Here is a 22360-nt window from a genome sequence, read left to right as displayed (position 1 = left end):
AACCCCGACCCAAGATGGCGGCCATGTTGACGTACGCTGAGAAGCAGAAGGCGGCATCTAGAGTATAAACACCGGCCGGGAACTACATCACCCGTCTTGCCCCCTGGAGGCCGGAGGGAAACTTTGACTCTATACACAGTAAGTAAGTTTAGTTGGAAAAATAAAACTTTTTTATTTTATTTTTTATAATTGGGTATGTGTAATATAATACAATTGCACACTTTCATTCACAACAGGCTTAACAAGGCTTCAAACATACCAAGGCTAACGCTGCTAATGCTAATGCTAAGGTTTTGTGATGCTAACAACCCCACAGGAAGAGCAGCAGCATCTTCAGCAACACAAGGACACTGGATAAAAGATGTCGGCTTCATTAGGAGGGAAACATCTGGCCCTGAGTCAGGTAGCTAAGGTAAGAGCGAGGAAACAGCTGGATGACAATACTCAGTTTCTTCTTTTTTCTTGTTTAGATGTTTCTTTCTTTATCTTTTCTCTTTTCTAGATCCTCCTTTCCTCTTTTTTTGTTGCTTTTTTCTCTAAATCTTTCCTCATAGATCTTCCCCTCTGTCTTTAGATTGTTATTTCTTTTCTAGATCTTTATTATTTCCTAAAACATTTTGTTATTATATCTTATTCCAGATCTTTCTGGGTTTTTTTTTAAATGCCAAACTGCTTATTAAGGTCAATACATATCATAATAACCCCATAATCCATCAACCTTTTTTGAAGAAAATAAATAAATAAAGGCGTATTCAAAATATTACTGTCCAGGTATATGAATAGCCTAAATGAACAGCAATAGGGAAATAGTTAAACCAGTTATGTGTGTGAGGGATAGAGGATGATTCAAAGTGTCAGTCATATGAGATAATATCAATGCTGATGTAACACAATCACTTCCATTCATATTAAATTACAATAAATCAATGCTGTAGACTTGTTGATCACTGAATTGATCATATATTAATGTAGACAGATGTGTCTGTAAAGCCCTAGTAGCACCCATAATTAAAGGTAATGAACCTACTTCTATGAATAGGGATTATGGTGATAGGAGAATTTGCCAAAATGTTTAACTATCTCTTTAATTTCCTGTGCATTAGCATCAAAGCAGGATTTTTGCATAAACCTTTCAAAATAAAGGCGTGTCTTAGAAATGATGGTTTGTATGTATCAATGTAGACGGATACAGTGAATATTAATCTGAAAGGACTAATTTAGTTAGTTAGTTAGTTTAAGTTTATTTCGGACATGTTAAAAGAAATAAAACACAATACAGAAATGGACAGACATAACATATAAAAACTTTGCAAAAACTACATATGAACAAAAAAAAAAATATAATAAAAAAAAAAAATTGAAAATAAAAGTAATTTGATTTTTTTGTTTTGTTTGTTTCATATCCGAAAAGGAGTGGGAAGAAGTCAAACTTATTTACTCCCACCCCTTATTCATAAATTATCTATCAAGTTATCTAGTCATTATAATCTATACAGTAAGTTAATTTATGAGTTATTTAACTGGATTAATTCTAATATATTCTTATATTTATATTTATATACATATAGATGTATTCTAACATCGGATTACTAATCTTTATCTCTCTATGTAGTCATATACATATAAAAACAAAGACAAAAGACAAAGAAAAAAGACAAACTGAAAGAAACTAGACTAAGACTGAAGCTTGTAGAATAAAACTACTAAAGGGAGGAAGATGGAGTCTGATGACAAATAAAAAGACTGTTTTTATGGTTTTTTTGTGTGTTTCAAACTGGGGTAATAAATAAAATGCAGCTTTAGAGAACAGTGGGTCACACTCTAACTATTAAAGGTGCAGTAACACAACTTAAACACTAGATGTCACCCACTAGTAATGGAAGAAGAGGAGCTGTCTCATGATGTGAGGGAACATATAGGCTATACATAAGCCAGTTCAGTGAGAAATGATGCTGTGGCTGAGTTGTGCACATCTCATTTCTATATTTTTGTACTTTATTTTTACGTAGGTTTACTGTATACAAGTGCTAAATGCACAAGATTTCTGTTTGTCTTTGTACTGTACAAGTGCTACGTGTAAAATGCACAGGATTTCTGTTTTTTGTACTTTTTTTTTACTATGTACAAGTGATAAATGCACAGGTTTGTTGTTTTGCAAGAGGAGAATTTAGCATTTAGCTACAGTGAAGGATAAATATTTATCTCTTCAGCTTCATGTGCTGAGCTTTGTGTTTTCTATTTGTCTATGTAGTGTTTAGTGACTGGCTCAGTAGTGTTTTTAATTTTGATTTGACAACATAGTTCAGTTTTGAGCACCAGATTGAACTGTTTTGAGGTGAAAGTTTGGTTTTGCAAGAAGAGTCTGAGGTTTTGTGAATGTAGCTTGAAAATTGGGGTTTGTGTTCACAGTTTAGAGAAAAGGAGAGAGAGCAGCTTTAGAGAAATAATGTGTCTTAGCAATCGAGAAAAACTGTAACTGCTGCTTAGAAGAAGCAGGTGACTGTGTGTCCACTAGGGATGTGAACGTGTACACGCTTCAGGACCGCTATAGGTTGCTGTAGCCTTATTTTTGTTTAGTCTGATTTGCGCAGCCGGTGGAAGCACTGACACTGCCACTAGCTGTGTTTCCATTACAGATTTTCGCAAAATAAATTGATATAGAGGGACTATCAATGTCTCTAGACCCCCCCTTTCAATCCGTTTAAGGTTATTTGTTTTCGTTTAGAGAGGCTATATTTGCATAGAATATTTTTTGGCAACCAGAAAAGCAATGTTTGACCCGGCGTTTATTTCGGATGGGTGTTTACAGTTTACTCGAGACAAGAAAAAAAAGGGAAAAAAAACCCGCACTCACACATTTTGTCTGAAGGAGGGAAGCGCGTCACAGCATCATTTATTAAATCATAGTTTTCTCTAAATTAAAGCAGAAGTAAGCGATCTGGTGGTTTTGGCTAATGCTGCGTTCCAGGTAGGCTTTTGAAACCGTAAATTACAGCTTCAAGTCACAACTTACGACTTTGTAGCGTTCCAGGCAACCCACTCGTGTTTCTCCGACCTGTTTTACCGGTGAAAGTCACTATAACGGCCACTCGTAACTTCTGACCCGTGAACTCGTACCAGATCGAACTGGTACCACTTCACAGGTCGGAAAAACACGAGTTACGAGTTGCCTTGAACGCACCATAACTTCCTCGTCCCTACGTCACCACATTCAGGCGCATCCCTTGGCTGCACACACAGAGAGGACTGCCCCTTTATGCCGTTCTCTCTCCTCATTGGATAAAGGTTGTAGGATACAAGGAAAGTTTTCTCCTGGGCTCAGAGCAGAGCAGAGTGACTGACAGACCCGTGTTTCAGACCAAACACTCTATAGAAGTGATTGCTGTCGGAAGATACAACTATTTAAGACTTAGATTAACACAAAAATATCACTTACTTCTGCTTTAAGACAGTTTGAGGGACTATTTTTCACCCAGCCCCCCCAAAATGTAGCCTACGCTATGTTAAAAAAAAAAAATTGCGTGTATCGTTTAGGGATTTTTTACTAAACGTTTACAGTTTCATTCTGTGTAAACGTTTACACGTGTACAAAGTGTCCTCATCTGTCCCCTCAGGTCCACAGCTGTCCAGATGTTAAAGGACAATTCCAGGCGAATTCAACTCAGGGGTGTATTTTCATATCATTTTAGGTCTAAAAGAAGGAATCTGAAGATTTTCAGTTTAATGTCTCCTGTTTTGTGGTAGTTGTGTCTGTCCGCGCATCGCCACGGCAGCAATGAATGGGAGTGGATGTAAGTTCCGCTGTTTAGGCTGTTTCCAGCCCTCAAAGCCACAGACAGCGTCAGATGGAGACTCAAACATGCAGCCAGAAGTTTATTTACTTCAACAAGCCGACATGTTTGTAAAACTAGATTTAATTCAAAGTCTCCTGGAGTCTCGCGCGAGACCCAAGTTGCAGTGTTGGTGTGTTCAGGTGCAGTGGGAAAAGCTACCGTTTGTGTCATAAACACAGGAATATCAACTCTTTACTTGCTTCAAGTGTACATTTTTTTCCACAGACAGCGTCAGGTGGCGACTCAAACATGCACCGAGAAGTTTTTTTTACTTGAAGCAAGTAAAGAGTTGATATTCCTGTGTTTATGACACAAACGGTAGCTTTTCCCACTGCACCTGAACACACCGAGCACGGCAACTGGGTCTCGCGAGACTCCGGGAGACTTTGAATTAGATCTAGTTTTACAAACATGTCGGCTTGTTGAAGTAAATAAACTTCTGGCTGCATGTTTGAGTCTCCATCTGACGCTGTCTGTGGCTTTGAGGGATGGAAACAGCCTAAACAGCAGAACTTACATCCACTCCCATTCATTGCTGCCGTGGCGATGCGGGGACAGACACAACTACCACAAAACAGGAGACATTAAACTGAAAATCTTCAGATTCATTCTTTTAGACCTAAAATGATATGAAAATACACCCCAGAGTTGAATTCGCCCGGAATTGTCCTTTAATGTGTCCTCATCTGTTCCCCTCCAGGTCCACAGCTGTCCAGATGTTAATGTGTCCTCATCTCCTCCCTCCAGGTCCACAGCTGTCCAGATGTTAATGTGTCCTCATCTGTTCCCCTCCAGGTCCACAGCTGTCCAGATGTTAATGTGTCCTCATCTCCTCCCTCCAGGTCCACAGCTGTCCAGATGTTAATGTGTCCTCATCTGTTCCCTCCAGGTCCACAGCTGTCCAGATGTTAATGTGTCCTCATCTGTTCCCCTCCAGGTCCACAGCTGTCCAGATGTGGCCCAGGAAGCCTTCGTCAGGGTGAGGAAGCGCGACCTGGAGAAGCTGACCACGGAGGTGATGCAGCTGAGGGACTTCCTGCCCCGCGTCCTGAACCTGGACCTGATGGAGACGCTGCACCAGGCTCGGACCGCTAAGACCGGTTAGCCACCGTTAGCTGTTAGCTGTTAGCTGTTAGCTGTTAGCCGCCGTTAGCTCGTCTTTAAGTTTCACTTTCACTTTCACTTTCAGTTTGATTGATTGATTGTTTTTATTTCGTATGAATGACATACTACTCATACTCAGAAATGCATAAACCTTCAAAGACCCTTTCCCTGCCCCTATGCATCCAAGATTTTTCCACATCCTTCAAGTTTAGATTTTATTAACATTTTTTTGAAATGATAAATATTCTTACTTATTTTGATCTCATCTGGTAATCCATTCCATAGTTTTACTCCCTGAACTGAAACACACATACTCTTCAGCGCTGTCCGTGCCTTAGGTTGCTGGAAGTTTAGTGCATGTCTATATTTTTATTTATTTTTATTTAAAGGTTTATTTGAAATGGGACCTCACATATTCATGAACATACAAGAAAACACAACATTTAATTGCAGTAAATATGTCGGATTTAGCTGGGAGCTAATTTCCATCCGTAGTCCCATGACACATAATTAAATAAATTTACAATCAGACATTTAAAAACGATAAACATTTAAGACGATAGACAATAACCTCCGTAGGGTGTTTAGCAGCAGTTACAATTACAGTGTTGCAAATTACTCAGCAGGTGACAATGCTAGGCGACGCATTGCCACCTGCAGAGAGAGAGAGAAGAAGAAAAAAAAAAAGAAATAAAATAAAAATAGATAGATAATAATGCAGGTGATAATGCTAGGTGACGCATTGCCACTTGCAGGGAAAAAACAATAAATGAATAAATAATGAACAAGATACAATAATAATAATAAAGAAAAAATAAAAAATAAAAATAATAATAATAATAATAATAATGATAACGGTGCAGGGGACAATGCTAGGCGGCGCATTGCCACCTGCAGAAAAAGAAAAGAAAAAAAGAAAAGAGAAAATATATAAATAATAATAGTGATAACCATCGTGGTAACAGAGGTAGTGTACAAAGTTAGCAGCCATTATAACAATAAGAAATGAAAGGCCAGATAATGATATCTGCCTAGATTTAAAAGAGGTAGCTACACAATAATTTACGAAAATGGATATGCTATAAAAGGAGATAAGAGCTACAGTGGTACTGTATATAAGTGCTAATTAGTCAGTATTTCAGACGTGGGTGCAAGTTTGGTGGGACAGTAGCCATGTTTTGAGCTGTTTTTTGAATGCATTAAACGTGGGGCTGTCTCTAATTGGGGTTGGTAGACTGTTCCAACAAGTACCGCCCTTCACAGTTAAAGAATTTTGGCCTATTTGGCTTCGTCTATTCATATCTCCCTTCTCTTTCCTTAAACAATTTCTGTAGGTTTCCAGGGAGCAGATTATTTCTTGCTTTGTGAGCTATCTGAGTCGTTTCCAGTTCAACTATGTCCAGTAGTTTCAGTGTGTTCGATTTTAAAAAACAGTTTGTTGGTGTGATGTGTGTATCCCATATTATGTACGATTCTTATAGCCTTTTTTTGCATAATGCTGAGGGGATTCAGATTAGTTTTGTACGTATGGATGTTGAAAGAAAGACGAGAAATCAATATGGTGTGTGTGTGTGTGTGTGTGTGTGTGTGTGTGTGTGTGTGTGTGTGTGCAGTGAAGGAGCAGCTGATACAGGAACAGGAGCAGCTGAGGCAGGAGTGTGTTCACCTCCAGTCCCGACTGGACGCAGCTCAGACCGACTGTCAGAGAGAGAGAGAGGTGCTTCACCATCTTACATTACTAGGGGTGGAAAATTTCCAGTAAATTTCCAGAAACTTTCCATGGGAAGTTAAGCTGGAGAATTTTGGAGATATTACAAATTGGAAATTTTCCATGGGAATTTATGTGAATTAATTGGAAATTGGGGGTAATTTAAACAAACTGTATCATATCTAGGGTTGCAAAGGGGTTTGAAACTTTCCAGAAACTTTCCATGGGAAGTTAAACTGGGGAATTTTGGAAATATTCCAAATTGGAAACTTTCAATGGGAATTATGGGAATTTATGGGAATTATTGCGAATTATTGGGAATTTATGAGAATTAACTGAGAATTGGGGGTAATTTAAACAAACTGTATCATATTCTAGGGTTGCAAAGGGGTGGAAAATGTCCAGTAAATTTCCAGAAACTTTCCATGGGAAGTTAATCTGGGGAATTTTTTTGAAATATTCCAAATTGGAAACTTTCCATGGGAATTTATGGGATTTTTTTGGGAATTTATGGGAATTAACTGAGAATTGGGGGTAATTTAAACAAACTGTATCATATCTAAGGTTGCAAAGGGGCGGAAAATTTCCTGGAAGTTTCCAGAAACTTTCCATGGGAAGTTAAGATGGGGAATTTTGGAAATATTCCAAATTGGAAACTTTCAATGGGAATTTATGGGAATTAACTGGAAATTTGGGGTAATTTACAGTAAACAAACTGTATCATATCTAGGGTTGCAAAGGGGCGGACAATTTCCAGTAAATTTCCAGAAACTTTCCATGGGAAGTTAAACTGGGGAATTTTGGAAATATTCAAAATTGGAAACTTTGCATGGGAATTATGGGAATTTATGGGTATTATTGGGAATTTATGGGAATTAACTGAAAATTGGGGGTAATTTAAACAAACTGTATCATATCTAGGGTTGCAAAGGGGCAGTACATTTCCAGAAACTTTCCATGGAAAGTTAAGCTGGGGAATTTGGGAAATATTCCAAATTGGAAACTTTCCATGGGAATTTATGGGATTTTTTTGGGAATTTATGGGAATTAACTGAGAATTGGGGGTAATTTAAACAAACTGTATCATATCTAAGGTTGCAAAGGGGCGGAAAATTTCCTGGAAGTTTCCAGAAACTTTCCATGGGAAGTTAAGATGGGGAATTTTGGAAATATTCCAAATTGGAAACTTTCAATGGGAATTTATGGGAATTAACTGGAAATTTGGGGTAATTTACAGTAAACAAACTGTATCATATCTAGAGTTGCAAAGGGGCGGACAATTTCCAGTAAATTTCCAGAAACTTTCCATGGGAAGTTAAACTGGGGAATTTTGGAAATATTCAAAATTGGAAACTTTGCATGGGAATTATGGGAATTTATGGGTATTATTGGGAATTTATGGGAATTAACTGAAAATTGGGGGTAATTTAAACAAACTGTATCATATCTAGGGTTGCAAAGGGGCAGTACATTTCCAGAAACTTTCCATGGAAAGTTAAGCTGGGGAATTTGGGAAATATTCCAAATTGGAAACTTTCCATGGGAATTTATGGGATTTTTTTGGGAATTTATGGGAATTAACTGAGAATTGGGGGTAATTTAAACAAACTGTATCATATCTAGAGTTGCAAAAGGGGCGGAAAAATTCCAGTAAATTTCCACAAACTTTCCATGGGAAGTTAAGATTGGGAATTTTGGAAATATTCCAAATTGGAAACTTTGCATGGGAATTATGGGAATTTATGGGTATTATTGGGAATTTATGGGAATTAACTGAAAATTGGGGGTAATTTAAACAAACTGCATCATGTAAATATTTTGTTTTGTCATAAGCAGACCTTATTTGTTAAGGGTCAACCTTCAATTTTGTAAATTTCAGATTTATTCCCGTTTATTCCCGTCATATTATTTGTGTGTGTGTGTGTGTGTGTGTGTGTGTGTGTGTGTGTGTGTGTGTAGGAGAAGCTGCTGTTGCGTGAGCAGCTGTGGCAGAGCGGAGCCGAGCTGCAGCAACAAGCCGACTTCTGCTCTGGTCTGGGATCAGCGGCCTGCGGTCTGCTGTGGAGCTGCTCCGTTACCGAGGAGACCGTCACACACTGGCTGGCCGATGTGAGTCTGTGTGTGTGTGTGTGTGTGTGTGTGTGTGTGTGTGTGTGTGTGTGTGTGTGTTGCACTTAACCCCAGTACGGTGGCCCTGAGGTGCAAATCACAACAGCAAATCAGAAAACACAGCAGCAAAAGAGAAAACACAACAACAAAAAGAGAAAACACAACGGCAAAAAGAGAAAACACAAAAACAAAACAGAAAACACAACACAAAAAGAGAAAACAACAGCAAAATACAACAGCAAAAGAGAAAACACAACAACAAAAGAGAAAACACAACAGAAAACACAACACAAAAAGAGAAAACACAACAGCAAAAGAGAAAACACAACAACAAAAGAGAAAACACAACAGAAAACACAACAGCAAAAGAGAAAACACAACAGCAAAAGAGAAAACACAACAACAAAAGAGAAAACACAACAGAAAACACAACAGCAAAAGAGAAAACACAACAGCAAAAGAGAAAACACAACAACAAAAGAGAAAACACAACAGAAAACACAACACAAAAAGAGAAAACACAACAGCAAAAGAGAAAACACAACAACAAAAAGAGAAAACACAACAACAAAAAGAGAAAACACAACAACAAAAGAGAAAACACAACAACAAAAGAGAAAACACAACAGAAAACACAACACAAAAAGAGAAAACACAACAGCAAAAGAGAAAACACAACAACAAAAAGAGAAAACACAACAACAAAAGAGAAAACACAACAGAAAACACAACACAAAAAGAGAAAACACAACAGCAAAAGAGAAAACACAACAACAAAAAGAGAAAACACAACAACAAAAGAGAAAACACAACAGAAAACACAACACAAAAAGAGAAAACACAACAACAAAAGAGAAAACACAACAGAAAACACAACACAAAAAGAGAAAACACAACAACAAAAGAGAAAACACAACAGAAAACACAACACAAAAAGAGAAAACACAACAGCAAAAGAGAAAACACAACAACAAAAAGAGAAAACACAACAACAAAAGAGAAAACACAACAACAAAAGAGAAAACACAACAGAAAACACAACACAAAAAGAGAAAACACAACAACAAAAGAGAAAACACAACAGAAAACACAACACAAAAAGAGAAAACACAACAGCAAAAGAGAAAACACAACAACAAAAAGAGAAAACACAACAACAAAAGAGAAAACACAACAACAAAAAGAGAAAACACAACAGAAAACACAACACAAAAAGAGAAAACAACAGCAAAATACAACGGCAAATCAGAAAACACAACAACAAAAAGAGAAAACACAATGGCAAATCAGTAATTTGTTGTTGTGTCTAGTACCCTAGTGTCTAAACATTCACTCTCTCACTCATGGAGCTGTGTGTGTGTGTGTGTGTGTGTGTGTGTGTGTGTGTGTGTGTGTGTGTGTGTGTGTGTGTGTGTGTGTGTGTGTGTGTGTGTGTGTGTGTGTGTGTGTGTGTGTGTGTGTGTGTGTCTCTGTGTGTGTGTGTGTAGGGGAAGCTGCAGGCCTTCCTCACCGTAGCAGCTCAGACTCTGGAGAGCTTCGTCAGGTCTCTGGATGTGGATGTGAAGACTCAGACCGAGGACTACAACTCCCATGAGCACCAGTTTGTTCTGGCCCTGGCCGGCACCATCACCAGTGAGTCCTCAGCTGCCGGTGTCGGTACCAGGGGCCGTATTCACAAAGCCTTTTATCTTACCGCTAGGAGTGATCCTAACTCACACTAAAAGTTTACGTAGGAGTTTTTTCTTAAAAGCTATTCACAAAGCAGCTGAGACCGACTCTTACTAAGGATAAATCACTAAGAGCAAGAGTGATGCCCTGGTGACGCCCCGTTGCTATGGATTACGTCAATTCTCGTGCACGAATTCAAGGCGCTCAACACGGTGATTGGTTGTTGAGTGCCGGCCGTTGCAACGCCTATATTAGACACAGGGTTCCTACGCAAGTATGGAAAGTATGGAAAAGAATGGAATTTTATTTTATACATTTCCAGGTCTGCAAAAGTATGGAAAATGGAAACTATTGTATGGAAATATATTTATTTTATTTATCTTATCTTGGTTTGGTCTCATCTGAAGTGATTTGGGTTAATTATTTTGTATGCGCTATTGTACCTAGCTACAATCTCCTGGAAATCATTTGGTTGCATAATGGCATACTCATTCAGAATAATGACAAGAAATGAGAATTTGCATGCTTTTTTTATATTATGCACGTCTATTTACTTAAATATCACAAATTATTAGATTTTTTTTACCGAGAAGTCTGGAAATTAGGGTCTGGAAAAAGTATGGAATTTGGGATTTTCAAATGTGTAGGAACCCTGTAGACAGTCCGTCACCGTCACTACTCCCGTTTTATAGCGAAAATGTTGTAAATATTGTTGCTGTAAAAAAAAAAAAAAAAAACACAGACAAAAAGGCACTTTGGGCATCAATGGGTAAAGGGGCAGGTGCTCCAGCTCCCCCTAGTCCTCCATTGCCAAAACATTTGCCTGGCTGCAGCCATTTGCGATTCTTTGTGAACAGGTCTTACTGAGTTAGGAGTCCTCACCAGGACTTCTAAGCTCTCCCAGACTTAGGAGCTACTTTTAGGCCTAAAATACTTTGTGAATTACTCTTATTTTAAAAAACTAGGAGTCCTAAATTTAAGACTGACACGCCCACTTTTTTTAGGAGTTGCTCCTAAATTCGGCCCTTAGGAGCAACTTTTAACCTTAAGATTCTTTGTGAATGCGGCCCCTGATGTGTCCGGGGCGGCGACTGGCAATGACGTGGCACATCGTGATTGGTTGTGGTGGCGTAATGCGTTACTTGGATGCTACCGCGGATGTTAGTGAAGTTAGTCACTTGGCCCCGTAGTCAGGGCCGTTGTATAGGGGAGAAAGGTGATGATAACTCTAGGGGCCCAGCGCCCAGTGGGGCCCATAAAAAACCCCAGTAGTCTAATCTTTGTATGACTGATTTATTCTGCGTAATACTCATAGTACACTGTAAAAACTCAACATCTTTCCAAGAATATTTGTCTTATTTCTTGTCCAAATGTCTCATTTCTAGTCAAAACTAATCTCTTTCCACTTAAAATAAGACTCATCACCTAAAAATTAACTTGTTTTTAGATCATTTTCACTTGTTTCAAACAAATTTTCACTTGAAATAAGTAGAAAAATCTGCCAGTGAAAACATGTTTTTTGTGCTTGTAATAAGGAAGAAAAACTTGCTCCACTATCAGATTTTTCTACTTATTTCAAGTGAAAATATGTTTGAAAGGAGTAAAAAAGTGTCTAAAAACAAGCTACTTTTAATATGATGAGTCTTATTTTAAGTAGAATGAGATTTGTTTTGACTAGAAATGACATTTTGACTAGAAATAAGACAAATATTCTTGGTAAGATACTTGAGTTTTTGCAGTGTAATGCTGCATTAGCATCAAAACAAAGTAGGCTAAATAAAAAATGATAATACATACGTAGTTTAAGAAAAAAAAAAACTGGAAAAGTTAGGGGGAGGGGCCCACTTTAGTATTCTTTAAGGGGGCCCAGAATTCCTAGCAATGGCCCTGCCCATAGTAAATATTGGACTCATCTGTCACAAGACACATCTCTTCTCAAAAGTTTGACACCACTTAGTTCCAGACCTGTCTCTGTCTCTGTCTCTACGACACACTCTCGCCAGATTTGGCTCAGATCTCCATGGCAGCGCTAAACTAACGTTGGTGAACGCCCGCACTAATTGCATTATTTTAATCATTTTCGTCACTGTTAGTTGTGTAAATGTTTAATCATGTTATCATTAGAAAATATAAATAGCTCACTTCACTTTCGTCTACCTACAACTTTTATAAATCCTCACGACCAATCACGATGCGATCGCCAGTCGCGGTGCCCGGACACATTTGGTACCGACACCGGCATCGGCAGCTGAAACAAACCTGGCTCACCTAAAGTAAACCAACCAACCACCTCCTCTTTGTCTCCGTCCAATCAGACATCGCCGCGGTGACGTGTGGGCGGGACTTCCTGTCCGTCTCGGCTCACGTCCTATTGGACACTCTGATGAAGCTGCTGGAGCTGATGAAGCCGGGCGTCCTGCCCCGGCTCAAGGTGTAGGTGCAGCTGCTCTCACAAACATCCCATAATATTCATGTGTTTACAAACCCTGAGTATAGATGGCTGTGTGTGTGTGTGTGTGTGTGTGTGTGTTGCAGGTTGATGCTGATGGCTCTCTACAACGTCAGCATCAATGTTAAAGGCCTCAAGTACATCAGTGAAAACCCAGCAGCTCTGACTCTGATCTGGACGCTGCTCAACGGTCTGGACACACTGCTCTTCTTTTCTTCTACTTCTTTCTTTTTTTCTTCTCTAGATCTTTCTTCTCTTTCTTTCTTTCTTTCTTTCTTTCTTTCTTTCTTTCTTTCTTTCTTTCTTTCTTTCTTTCTTTCTTTCTCTCTAGATCTTTCCTCTTTTCTTTCTTCTCTATATTCTTGTTTTTTCTAAATTTTCCTCATAGATTCCCCCTCTGTCTTTCAGTTGTTTCTACATCTTTCTTTTTTTCCTCTCCTTTCCTAGATGTTTTTTCTTTATCTTTCTTTCTTTCTTTCTTTCTTTCTTTCTTTCTTTCTTTCTTTCTTTCTTTCTTTTTTTCTTTCTTTCCTCTTTTTTCTTCTCTATATTCTTGTTTTTTCTAAATCTTTCCTCATAGATTCCCCCTCTGTCTTTCGGTTGTTCTTTTTCTAGATCTTTCTTTTTTTTCTTCTCTAGATGTTTTTTCTTTATCTTTCTTTCTTTCTTTCTTTTCTAGATCTTTCCTCTTTTTTCTTCTCTATATTCTTGTTTTTTCTCAATCTTTCCTCATAGATTCCCCCTCTGTCTTTCAGTTGTTCTTTTTCTAGATCTTTCTTTTCCAAGTCCTTATGGTAGATCTTTCTTTTCTAGATATTTTGTTATAGATCTTCCTCTGTGTCTTTAGATTGTTCTTTCTTTTTCTAGATCTTTCTTTTTTCTTCTCTAGATGTTTTTTCTCTATCTTTCTTTCTTTTCTAGATCTTTCCTCTTTTTTCTTCTCTATATTCTTGTTTTTTTCTCAATCTTTCCTCATAGATTCCCCCTCTGTCTTTCAGTTGTTCTTTTTCTAGATCTTTCTTTTTATTTCTTCTCTAGATGTTTTTGGTAACGCTTTATATTAAGGTCCTTGTAATAAGCATTAGTTAATAGGTAATAAGGCCCTTATAAGTGATTACAAGATGCTTATTAACATTATTATGCATTTATAAAACTATATATGTATTAATAGAGTCATTATAATATAGTTAATAGCAGACTATAAGAGATTTATAATAACTTATAATAAACTTAGTTAACTGTTTGTTGATGCTTATGAACATTAATAAAATCCTTATGAGTATCTTATAATTGTTCATAATAACATTACAAACACATATATTGACTCAACTAGCCCAATCATTATGTCTTTATGAATCTTAAGGTCTGTGTAATAAGCGTTAGTTAATAGGTAATAAGGCTCTTATAAGTGCTAACAAGTATTAATAGTCTCATTATAATATAGTTAATAGCAGACTATAAGAGATTTATAATAACTTATAAGAAACTTGTTAACTGTTGATGCTTAAGAACATTAATAAAATCTTCATGAGTATCAATCTAACCCAACCATGATGTCTTTGTCATGCCTTTATTAATCTTTTTTTTGTTTGATTTATTAACATTATACTTTATTGCTCATCTATTATAAGTTTACTTGTTTACAGTAAACTGTGCTTTTTGCAGGTACTGGATCTAAAGCGAGAACAATGTCTTATTAAGGCTGATAAATCTTTTATTATGCATTTGATTTTGGTTTTCAGAAAGGTGCGTCGGAGGAGAAGAGCAGACTTGTAGAGTTTCTTCTCACTTGAAACATTTTACCCTTTCGCTTTTATTTTGAAGGCAAACAGCAAAACCGGAAGTTCCGGTTTAAGCTAGCAGCTGATAGCTTAACACATGCCCATGTGTAAAATGGAGGTAGTTGCCCAACATTTTTGCCCCCGAGTAGAATTCAAACCCATTCTGGGCCTCGAAAAGAAGCAGCTGACAAGAGGAAGCGTTGTGAGACGGAGGATGACTCTTCTGGTAAGTTTAACTGCTGCTAACTAGTTAGTACAAACTCAAACATGCATAGCTAACGTTAGCCGAAGCTAGTGTAGACCATGGATGTATTATGGTGTAGACCTAGCTGCCTCCTGACTGTTGCTGCCCTACGGAAGCGCTTCTCTGTGTATCAGTGAGAACGTTTTTATATTAAAATGTAGTTTATTTTGTCTCCAGCTAGGTTTATATACATACAGTGTACATTGTCGAAATATATAACTTCTCTCTTTCGTTGTGCACCGTCTGATATGTTCTTGACACTTTTCTGTACATGATAGCCTACTGTACTTACTGCTGTGTACATTCAGCACAGTCATTTGAGTTTGAGTTTGAGTTTAATGAAATGTGCTACATTAAGACTCTATTTAAAATGCTTGAAAATTAAACTGTAAAGTGTTATTGCAGGATGTATCGAGACTTTTATTTTTTATGTTTTTACATTAAAAAAAATGTCATTATGAAAACTCAGATGTAAATTTCCTCTATCCTCATTCTCTCCCGACCCCTCCTCAGACTCCTCAAGCTCCTCAACCTCAGATGATGGCAAGAAGAAGAGGAAGAGGGAATTGCTTTTGATGCAAACAAGAGTGCAAAAGAGCAGCTGCGTTAAATGTTCAATGGAATTAAAAAATTAAAAAAATAAAAGTGTACTTTTTTTTCAAAGACCTGTTTTAGGTTATTTTTATACATTTTAAGTATAAAAATCATGTTGCACTTTGCAAAATTGCACTTTTTTGAGTTAAATTATTTGTATAATATGCCTAAATGTTTTAAAGGTGCTTTCTACCTGTTTTAGGTGATTTAGATTTTTATATATTTTCAGTAAAATGTCTCTTTACTTGACAGCAATGAATAAAACAATGTTGGGCTTCACTGTTGAAACATTTGTATTACTATGCAATCTTTTCTTTACATTTCATCAACCTTGACCACATGTATTGTTCATTACAGATGTGGAAGTTGTGAAAATAATTGTTAACCATTAATGAATGCATTACAAAAGATTTATTAGACTTAATAAGGCATTGTTCTCGCTTTAGATCCAGTACCTGCAAAAAGCATAGTTAACTGTAAACAAGTGCATAGTTAACTGATAATAAGGGCATAATAATGCACAATAAAAGATTTATCAGCATTAATAAGATATTGTTCTCGCTTTAGATCCAGTACCTGCAAAAAGCATAGTTAACTGTTAACAAGTGCATAGTTAATTTATAATAGATGAGCAATAAAGTGTATATTAATGTTAATAAATCAAACAAAAAAGATTAATAAAGGCATGACAAAGACATCATGGTTGGGCTACACTCAATGTGTTTGTAATGTTATTATGAACAATTATAAGATACTCATGAAGATTTTATTAATGTTCTTAAGCATCAACAAACAGTTAACAAGTTTCTTATAAGTTATTATAAATCTCTTATAGTCTGCTATTAACTATATAATAATGAGACTATTAATACTTGTAAGCACTTATAAGAGCCTTATTACCTATTAACTAACGCTTATTACACATACCTTAGGATTAATAAAGGCATAACAAAGACATAATGATTGGGCTAGTTGAGTCAATATATGTGTTTGTAATGTTATTATGAACAATTATAAGATACTCATAAGGATCTTATTAATGTTCATAAGCATCAACAAACAGTTAACTAAGTTTATTATAAGTTATTATAAATCAATTATAGTCTGCTATTAACTATATTATAATGAGTCTATTAATACATATATAGTCTTATAAATGCATAATAATGTTAATAAGCATCTTGTAATCACTTATAAGAGCCTTATTACCTATTAACTAATGCTTATTACAAGGACCTTAATATAAAGCGTTACCATGTTTTTTCTTTATCTTTCTTTCTTTTCTAGATCTTTCTTCTCTTTTTTTTCTTTCTTCTCTATATTCTTGTTTTTTCTCAATCTTTCCTCATAGATTCGGCCTCTGTCTTTCGGTTGTTCTTTTTCTAGATCTTTCTTTTCTTTTCTTCTCTAGATGTTTCGTTATACATCTTCCTCTGTGTCTATGGATTGTTATTTATTTTTCTAGATCTTTCTTTCCTCAAATATTTTGTTTTGTTTTCTTTATTTATTTTTCTTTTTTTCCAGATCTTTCCTTGTAGATCTTCCCTACTGTCTTTAGATTGTACTTTCTTTCTCTAGATTGTTCTTTCTCCTTTGTCTTTCTTTTCTTGGTCTTTATTGCAGATCTTTCTGTCTTAGATCTTTCTTTCTGGTAAATATTTCTTCCCTATTGTATGTCTTTCTTCTTTCTTTCTTTTTTTATATCTTTCCTTTTAAGATATTTCTTTTCTAGATCTTCCCTTATAGATATTCCTGTGAGTTTCTTTCCTTTTCTAGATCATTCTTTCAACTTATTTTTTTCTCTCCAGGTATTTATTGTAGAGCTTACTTCTAGATTTTTATTTCTTCCCTCTATCTTTTTTCCTTTCTGTTCTAGATCTTTCTTTCATTCTCTCATCATCATCATCATCATCATCATCATCTGCAGCGATGACATTTTATAGACAGATTGTTGATGTTTTTCTTCTTCTACTTCCATTTTTTCTTTTTTCTTTGCTTGGATGTAGGTACTATCTAATTTGTGAATGAAATCTTTGTAACAAGGGGTAGACAATATAAGTTCGCTTCTTTCTGCCCCCTTTCATTCAAGAGTTACAGTATTGTCATTGTTTATTTTATTTTTTGTTTTTATGCTTGATAAATGAATGAAATAAATAAATAAATAAACTAAACTAAACTAAAAAGATAATAATAAATAGATAATAATTCTCTCCTCTCTTGTCCGTCAGATGGGAACTGGGAGGTTTGTCTTCACTCTCTGCGTCTGCTCCAGTCGCTGCTGCTGGACGAGGAGGTTCTGGAGCTGCTGGGCTCGTCCCTGCTCGACCCGGACCTCCAGGCCCGCGTCGGCCGCCTGGGCTCGAGCCCCGAACCGAGCCTGAGGCTGACGGCCCAGCAGACCCTGGAGGACCTGCAGCTGCTCCAACAGGTACCACACTGGACTGTTTCTAGTCGCCAGAGATGGGGACTCGAGTCACTAGCTGGGTTTCCATCCAAGTCGTATCGAATTTAAAAGCGGATTTTGTAAAAATGCGCAAAAAGCAAAGCGAATTTATGCCCGTTTCCATTCATTCTTGTTTTGCGATTAGGAGGAGTGCGCCGTGAGATTACGTCATAAGAGAGCGTGAATGTATCCAACAGCTGACACTCAACATCATGGACAATTTACGTACTTTCCGGACTATAGACGCACCTGTATAAGCCGCACCAGCTACATTTTAAAAGAAAATACTGTACATATAGGCCGCACTTGAATATAAGCTGCAGGTTTTCATGTTGTAACATGAGATATTTACACAGAAAGACAGTAGGGAACTGTGACAGTCTGTTTTGGTTATGCTCCTCTCGCCCATGTTTACATACGAAGCCGGTGAAAAATCAATAAATGGAGGGTGGATAACGTTACATAACGATGTTACGGCGTGTGTTTGTGTAGTCTTAACCGTCATAAACAAAACATTATGGGTTACGGAGCGCGTTTGTGTTGCGGTGCAGAGAGGAGAGCTGGGAGACCGGGGCGTCGCTGGGTGAAGTCCAGCAGCTTCACCCACAAACTCTGCCTCAATTCGCATAATCTGTTTCCATCACAAAAACTCTCATTTCCTTTAATCGATACGCTGACAAATCCACCCCCTCCAAGCGTATAAACTTTTATGCGCATTTACTGCCTTTATTCGAATTTCTGGTGTTTCCATTCAAGTATTTATGCGCATTTTCACAAAATGCGCATAAGAAAAGGTGGATGGAAACGCAACTACTGTGACTTGGACTTGAGTCGACTCGAGTCGCTATTTTGATGCGACCTGACTTGACTTGACAAAAAATAAAAGACTTGCGACTTGACTCGGACTTCTATTCTAATATATTGTCTTGACTTGACTTGACTTTATTTAGATTAGATTCTGCGGGTGAAATTGCAATAATAAGTTGACTTGACTTGGACTTGGACTTGACTTGACTTGCCCAAAGAAAAATGACTTGAGACTTGCACATGTGTGACTTGGTCCCATCTCTGGTAGTCGTTCACCACTTCCCATTTCAAAGCAGAGGAGTTCTTCCAATACACTGAGCCTTGCCTCCATTTAGGGTTGCAAAATTCTGGGAGTTTTTTTTCGAAGTTGGACACTTTCTATGGGAATTAATGGGAATATATGGGAATTAATGGGAATATATGGGAATTAACAGGAACATATGGGAATTAACGGGAATATATGGGAATTAACAGGAACATATGGGAATTAACGGGAATAAATCCAAAATTTATAAAATTAAAGGTTGGTACTTAACAGGGAACTTGGGGGGGCGGGGAGGGGGAGTAATATTTTACTCAACATTCATGCTTTTGTTGTTCAGTAAAAGAATTGATTGTTCATACAAGAATTAAAACTTGATAAAGTTCTACTCACAAATAAATCAGTTGAAATGTCATGTTTTTATAATTGTATTACTGTATTTTGCATGGATGTCTACTTATGACAAAACAAAATATTTACATTCATGTTTGGATATGATACAGTTTGTTTAAATTACCCCCAATTTCCTGTTAATTCCCATAAATTCCCATTATTCCCATGGAAAGTTTCCAATTTGGAATATTTCCAAAATTCCCCAGCTGAACTTCCCATGGAAGGTTTCTGGAAATTTACTGGAAATTTTCCGCCCCTTTGCAACCCTAGATATCATACAGTTTGTTTAAATTACCCCCAAAATTCCAGTTAATTCCCATAAATTCCCAATAATTCCCATAATTCCCATGGAAAGTTTCCAATTTGGAATATTTCCAAAATTCCCCATCTTAAATTCCCATGGAAAGTTTCTGGAAATTTACTAGAAAATGTCCACCCCTTTGCAATCCTAGATATGATACAGTTTGTTTAAATTACCCCAAAATTCCAGTTAATTCCTATAAATTCCCAATAATTCCCATAATTCCCATGGAAAGTTTCCAATTTGTAATATTTCCCAAATTCCCCAGCCTAACTTCCCATGGAAAGTTTCTGGAGATTTACCGGAAATTTCCCGGACATTTTCCGCCCCTTTGCAACCCTAGATATGATACAGTTTGTTTAAATTACCCCCAATTTCCAGTTAATTCCCAATAATTCCCATAATTCCCATGGAAAGTTTCCAATTTGAAATATATCCAAAATTCCCCAGCTTCCCATGGAAAGTTTCTGGAAATTTACTGGAAATTTTCCACCCCTTTGTAACCCTACCTCCATTACGGGGTGTTCCCACCAAACGCGATGGACGCGATTGAATCGCGCGTCAAATGAAATCGCGTCGCGCTAGACGCTCCAGTTTTGACGCTGGTTCAATATGCAAAAAACGCCTCGTCGCGGCATCGCGTCGCGCGACGAGCCCGCCCAAACAACAACATTTCTCCCACTATTTCATTCTCTGGCAGAGATAACCACCGTCGCTGCACTGTTCCTGTCCCTGTAGATGGGAGAGGAACAGCGGTGTGGGTCTGGCTGCAGGAGGAGGAGGAGACGGCTCCGTGAACTACTGTGTGACTGACCGCCTGTTGAGTGCTTTGGGACGGGGCGGCCGGCTCGCAGCGCCCGCTGGTTGAAAACAGCAGTGATAACGGGCTTTCAGGTCCGAATCTCCAAATCAGAAACGTTTGTAACAGCACCGGAAAAGCAACAGTGAAGAGCTGTGGCTTTGCAGCAGCTAATGGGGATCTGAATAATAAACTAAACTAAACCAGAAAACTTCTAATATTGTCAATAGACTCGCTCTGACTAAGCTGCCAAGGGAACACCAGTACGTCCGTACGTCAGCACGTCGGTGACGATCTCAAACCTGATAGGCTGTCGCGGCGCGTCTTCACGCGAATTCGCCGCAAAAGTTCAATTATTTCAACTCGAGCGATGAAGCGTCATCGCGCCGGGCGACGCGATGGAGGCGATTTTTCGCGGCCAACGCGTCCATCGCGCCGCGCTATCGCGTCCATCGCATCGCCCGGCGCGATGACGCGACTAATCGCGTGTTTGCATTGACTTTACATGTAATCTCGACGCGCGATGAAGCGTCATCGCGTTTGGTGGGAACACCCCGTTACAGCCAATCAGCTGCTTTCATTCCATGTATAGTAGCATTATCACTAGAGGAGGGAAAGGGATGAATGAATACTAAGCAGAGAGAGATATGGTTGGTTTTGGACTATGGGATGGTTACCATGGAGATAGTGTGGTGGTATTTGGTGGTTACCGTGGAGATAGTGTGGTGGTATTTCTTGGACTTGAGCAAGGAAACACAGATCAGCTGTTACCAGAGATGAAACCTCCTTTATATTATCGTTCATTCATCCACCACCACTTATCTTATCCAACCCACACACACGCAGCGGACTGTTCAAGCGTTACCATGGAGATATGTTTTAAATATTACAATGTAAAGTGGGAACATACATGATCAGATTACCGTGTGTGTGTGTGTGTTTGTGTTTCCAGGGTCACAGTGAACAGAACTCTGTTTGACATGGATGCAGTATCTTCAGTCCTACCTCTACTATGTAATATAATATAATATGTTATAATTGTTCAGATAATAGATATACCGTAACTATAGCAACATTTCAAAGTAAAACAATCTGTTAGAACACTGCAAAAACTCAAAATCTTACCAAGAATATTTGTCTTATTTCTAGTCAAAATGTCTCATTTCTAGTCAAAACAAATCTCATTGTACCTAAAATAAGAAACATCACATTAAAAAGCAGCTTGTTTTTGACAGTTTTTACTTATTTCAAACATATTTTCACTTGAAATAAGTAGAAAAATCTGATAGTGACAGATTTTTCTACTTATTTCAAGTGAAAATTTGTTTGAAACAAGTGAAAATGATCTAAAAACAAGTAAATTTTTAGGTGATGAGTCTTATTTTAAGTGGAAAGAGATTAGTTTTGACTAGAAATGAGACATTTTGACAAGAAATAAGACAAATATTCTTAGTAAGAGTTTGAGTTTTTGCAGTGAACTGTTCTTGCATCAGTTATTGTTACTGTTTCCTGTTTGCTCTGTTACATAATGTGAATAATATGATGACACAGTTTTTGTACAAGACAGATTAAAGATGACGACCGTTCACTCTCACTCAGTCTCCTGTTGCCATAGAAACAGTATCTATCCATGTTTTACATTCCATTCAAACGGATCAAATCTGCTCTCAACAACTCACAACACAACACGAACAAAGCGAGTTTAGAGCTCAGAATAAACTCTATATCTATATCTATACTCTATGTTATTTACAGACACTTTAACTCCCACTGTGAGGGAAAACAAACAGTTTACAGCCTGGCAGAGAGCAACAGAGAGATGGACTGTAACCATGCAGGCGTGAAGTCAAAAATAATAACTTCTC

At 37.5% G+C, this 22360-nt stretch overlaps 1 protein-coding gene across 1 annotated transcript; it reads left to right on the top strand.

The window, feature by feature from the left end:
* The first annotated feature begins 334 nt into the window (after positions 1-334).
* Positions 335-21474, top strand: hsf2bp (heat shock transcription factor 2 binding protein). The gene is made up of 9 exons (XM_085803788.1): positions 335-412; positions 4771-4933; positions 6551-6654; positions 8605-8754; positions 10242-10386; positions 12738-12855; positions 12958-13061; positions 17719-17933; positions 21448-21474. The coding sequence occupies exons 1-9, from the start codon at positions 362-364 to the stop codon at positions 21472-21474; spliced, it is 1077 nt and encodes a 358-aa protein (XP_085659914.1). The 5' UTR covers positions 335-361.
* Positions 21475-22360: the final 886 nt, after the last annotated feature.

The sequence above is a fragment of the Trachurus japonicus genome, chromosome 2, assembly GCF_045865225.1.
Source record: "Trachurus japonicus isolate A0001 chromosome 2, Traja_1.0".
NCBI lineage: Eukaryota > Metazoa > Chordata > Actinopteri > Carangiformes > Carangidae > Trachurus > Trachurus japonicus.
This window is presented reverse-complemented; position numbering and strand designations above follow the sequence as displayed.

Excerpts from the sequence above, each read along its gene's own strand:
- hsf2bp (XM_085803788.1), top strand. The coding sequence starts at position 362 with ATGTCGGCTTCATTAGGAGGGAAACATCTGGCCCTGAGTCAGGTAGCT. Across the intron at positions 12,856-12,957 it reads GTCCTGCCCCGGCTCAAGGT|GTTGATGCTGATGGCTCTCT; the intron begins GTAGGTGCAGCT and ends TGTGTGTTGCAG. Across the intron at positions 13,062-17,718 it reads GATCTGGACGCTGCTCAACG|ATGGGAACTGGGAGGTTTGT; the intron begins GTCTGGACACAC and ends CTTGTCCGTCAG.